This window comes from Brachyhypopomus gauderio, chromosome 7, assembly GCF_052324685.1.
Source record: "Brachyhypopomus gauderio isolate BG-103 chromosome 7, BGAUD_0.2, whole genome shotgun sequence".
NCBI lineage: Eukaryota > Metazoa > Chordata > Actinopteri > Gymnotiformes > Hypopomidae > Brachyhypopomus > Brachyhypopomus gauderio.
The window spans coordinates 3212890-3217562 of record NC_135217.1 but is presented as its reverse complement, the minus strand read 5'-3'; the positions used below and the strand labels follow the sequence as shown (position 1 = coordinate 3217562).

At 38.7% G+C, this 4673-nt stretch overlaps 1 protein-coding gene and 1 long non-coding RNA gene across 2 annotated transcripts; both read right to left on the bottom strand.

Annotated features, from left to right (window-relative positions):
- Positions 1-2086: 2086 nt before the first annotated feature.
- Positions 2087-2714, bottom strand: LOC143518487 (uncharacterized). The gene is made up of 3 exons (XR_013132209.1): positions 2590-2714; positions 2312-2505; positions 2087-2125 (listed from the first exon to the last, which is right to left on the bottom strand). It is a non-coding gene; the product is annotated as an uncharacterized LOC143518487 (long non-coding RNA).
- A 158-nt stretch (positions 2715-2872) lies between these two features.
- LOC143518354 (uncharacterized) lies at positions 2873-4263 on the bottom strand. The gene has a single exon (XM_077010794.1). It carries the CDS (start codon positions 4064-4066, stop codon positions 2873-2875), a length of 1194 nt encoding a protein of 397 aa, XP_076866909.1. The 5' UTR covers positions 4067-4263.
- Positions 4264-4673: the final 410 nt, after the last annotated feature.

Below are 4673 nucleotides of genomic sequence, written 5' to 3'. Positions count from 1 at the left end.
TTTAACTCTGAGTCCCAACACAGAGCACATGGCTATAGGACAGGGCTATCCAACTGGCGGCCCGCGGGCCAGATCCGGCCCTTTAATGAATTTGTACCGGCCCGTCTCCCCATAAATAATAATAATAAATATTTGATAAACCGGCGTAAATATCCACCGGGTTCTGGTGCTTGTCAAACAAATTTACGTTTGCGAATTTACGTTCGCCACACTCCACCCCCCCCCCCCCCCCTAACAAATTACATTCGCCACCCCCCAATTTTATGCTTCAATTTTACATCCACTATGACAGTATTGGTATAGGTATGAAAATTGTCTGGCCCACAGGTCAGAGCTCTCTGCAAAATCTGGCCCGCAGAAAATATAGTTGAATAGCCCTGCTATAGGAGAACCTCAGTTAAATCACAGCAGGTCCAGGATCAGGCATGTCCAGTACACATTTCCTTTAGCTTCCACTCCCACTCTAACACTCTTTCAATTTCATTTCAATAAAGGCTGATTCACTCTTTTATGCTGTTACTCTCTTTCATGTTTTGTCTTCACTCCTGATGTTTCCCTGGTTGTACCTCACGTTTACATTTACCCTATTGATCTTGTTTTTCTATCTTATCTTCTGCCCCAGCATGGTGAAGAACGTTCATGGTGTCATTGGAAACTCTTCCTCCTGAATCCAGCATGGCTTCTTCATCTTGTGTTTTAACTCCACCACTAGGTGGCACCTCTTCATTTATGGTCTGTTCTTCTCTCTCTTCGTTGGTACACTCCTGCTCTTTGTTCTTCACACCTTCTGTACCTCCTCCTGGATGATCCTGATGTTGAGTTTTCTCTTCCTGTGTAAAGTGTTATGTGCATTTTAATCAGTTGACGACATGACATATGAAGCAACTTACCACATGATGGAACAGCCCCTGGATTCTGAAACTAGCAATAATTTGATACTCCAATAATATAAAATCAACACATTTGCAAACATTTCTGTGTAGAATTAACTAAAGAGGGAATGTTTGTTTACCCTTTTAATGTATTCCACAACTCTGCTCACGGCTTCATTGTTCCTTGTGCACTGCAGCAGACCCTGATCGTGAGAGATCAGACAGTCCACTGTGGTCGTGTTCTCCCTGGTTACAAATCTGCTGCTGTCTGATACAGTGTGGTCTCGGTCAAATGTGTGATGGAGCACCATTAGAACAGCAGGCTTGGAGACTGTGGACAGAGAGCAAGACTTGATCTTGTGAGCAGGACTTTATCTTGTCAAACATGATGGAGCAGTGTGTGCCCAATATCTTATGTGTTCACCATGAAGAGGCTCAGAGTTACCTGCTTCAGTAATGAGCTTCAGTGCTGCTTCAATGTCAGTTCCAGCCCGAGACACAATGGGGCAGAACAGCAGAATTACATCACACTCCTCCACTGTAGACACCTCCTGCAGTTCTGGTGTTTGTTCGTGGAGCATTTGCAGAAAGCGTTCATGAGAACCAAGTGTTTTTCCAGTTATGATGGAGACATATTTCACCATCTGGTGAGAACAGGGGCTCAATGTCCCTAAAACAAATAAGAGAAACTACTGCAGGCTTCATTTTAGCTGTATTATGTTTGCATAACAGTACATACTGCACATAAACCTTCATATTGTATTGGGTATATACTTTATTCAATTGTATAAAATTCTATATTTTATATATGTATGTATATATACATACACGCACACACACACACACACACCCACACACACACACACACACACACACACACACACACACACACACATATATATATATATATATATATATATATATATATATATATATATATATATATATATATATATATATCTACGCTCCCGACATCACAGAAATGTTCCAGTATTACAATAACATCACTTACCTTCACTTCTCTTTATGACACCTTGACTTATCTGTATGTGAAACAAATAGATGCTCTCTCATTCAAAGAATCAACAGAATAAATTATAGAGTTCTACATAAGTGTCAAGACAGACAAGACTGAATTATCTATGAATTCCAATATTTTTACATAGTCTCAGCAAAATCTGTGACACAGAATCAATGTTTATTAAAGAATATTATACCTTTGCCATTTTTTCAGGATTTTGTCCCCTGTTCTTCTGCCATGAAGATAAATGTGATTAATATGTCCATAGATTGAACCAAATCACATTATTTACATCATGTACAGTTCTAGATGATTTTCATAACCTGGTACTTGATTATTCTGTTCATGTTCCCAGACTAAAATGATGAGTAACTATAACAGGAATCATAGGAAGATGTCGCTGTTGAAGTGATGATACCTGATCCTCAATCCACGTTGAAACTCTGCTGAGAGCCTCTTTATTCTTCACACAGTCTAGAAGTCCCTGGTCCTCATAGAAGAGACAGTCCACTGTGGTCGTGTTCTCCCTGGTTACAGATCTGCTGCTGTCTGGTACAGTGCAGTATGGGTCAAATGTGTGATGGAGCACCACTAGAACAGCAGGCTTGGAGACTGTGGACAGAGAGCAGTTTTAATCTGTGTTTTGTTTGAACCAAATTTATTACGCATAAGCAATATTAGGAGTTATGGACTTACCTGCTGCATCAGGGAGTTTTTTCAGTGCTGCTTCAATGTAAGTTTCATCCTGTGACCCAATGGGGCAGAACACCAGAATGACATCACACTCCTCCACTGTAGACACCTCCTGCAGGTCTGGTATTTGTTCATGGAGCATTTTCTTGAATCCTTCGTGGCTTTGTGAAGTGTTTCCAATTATAATAGTAGAGTATTTAACTGTTAGGAAAGAGATATTTCAAAGATTAATCTGGAAATGATTAATCCGTAAAATGAGTAAAGATAAAATACTGAATTTCTAACTTTAACATTTAACTAGATTACTTTTCTTACCCTTAGAAATTGTGTTTTGGAGATTTCTCCCTTTTTCATTTAACTCATTATCTCTTTCCTTTATGGTTCTCTCTCTTTTATCTACCTCATTATCTTTTTCTGTTATCTTGTTCTCAATTACAGTTATCTTTCTCTCTCTTTCATCTAAATCATTCTCTCTGTCCTTTATCTTTCTCTCTCTTTCATCTAACTCATTCTCTCTTTCCTTTATGGTTCTCGCTCTTTCATCTAACTCATTCTCACTTTCTGTTATCTGGTTCTCAATTCCAGTTATCTTTCTCTCTCTTTCATCTAAATCATCCTCTCTTTCCTTTATCTTTCTCTTTCTTTCATCTAACTCATTCTCTCTTTCCTTTATGGTTTTCTCTCGTTCATCTAACTCATTCTCTCTTTCTGTTATCTGGTTCTCAATTTCAGTTATCTTTCTCTCTCTTTCATCTAACTCTTTCTCTCTTTCCTTTATCTTCTCTTCATCTGGTAGCTCATTCCTTGTTTTATCTAGCAGTTTCTCTTTTTCTTCTTGATCTTGGTGATTCTTTCTTTCTTTTTCTTCTTCTGTTTCTTGTTCCATCACATCCACCTGTTTGAGATGGTGAACATTTACTATCACACCACCTTGTGCTATTCCAATTATCTTTCTCTCTCTTTCACCTAACTCTTTCTCTCTTTCTGTCATCTTGTTCTCTATTCCAGTTATCTTTCTCTCTCTTTCATCTAAATCTTTCTCTCTTTCCTTTATCTTTCTCTCTGTTTCATCTAACTCTTTCTCTCTTTCCTTTATTTTCTCTTTATCTGGTAGCTCATTCTTTTTCTTATCTAGTACTTTCTCTTTTTCTTTTTGATCTTGGTGGTTCTTTCTTTCTTTCTCTTCTTCTGTTTCATGTTCCGCCACATCCACCTCATTGATCTGTTGATCGTTTTCTATCACACCACCTTGTGCTCCATCATTAGGAGTGTGTTGTGTGACGGGTACTGGGTCATGTGTGTCTGCATCTCCTCTCACTGTATCTTCAGCACTATAGTTTGTGCTCTGATCTGCTGTGATCATGCTGTTTCCATTTATTTGTTCTGGTTCTCCAGGAGTTCCACGCTGGTCTTCATTACCTGCTGCTGTAGAAGATAACAAACCCCATATACATACTGTATTTATACACATGTAATACATACACCCACTCTAAAATCCCTCATGACTGTACACTACATGCTAATGGTATAAACACAGGTCAAGGACCAGCACCTTCTCTGAGCTGACCTAGACTACCGAGGAAGAGAAACATGCCTCCAGCATGTGGTGTCCAGGACCACTGTTAGAACTTTGAAAGGTTTGGAGAACCAAGCCAACAACACACCTGCTGAATGTTAATGAAGGATATTTTGAATATGTTGGGCTATTGGCTCAAGGAGGACAGTGTGATAAATGTAGCATTTATGTAAAAACAAATGTTCCATCAGTTAAACAAAACTTGCTTCTATTGATATTTGCTTCTTTCTTTCAACCCTTTGGGACCGCATTGTGTAAGTCCTGAAGGACCAAACAAGAGGGCTCCAGAACTGATGGAGGATATCTGATACTAAACTCCACCTTCTTCTCCACCTATCGGAGCTAACAGAACTGATGGAGAATATATGAAAATAAACTCCACATTCTTCTTCACCTAGAAGAGCTATCAGTACTGATGGAGTATATCTGACAGTAAACTGTTTATTTCATAATTTGATGACTGTAGAATTAGGAATCAGTTAAATAAAACTGATAAATTTGATTCGATGTA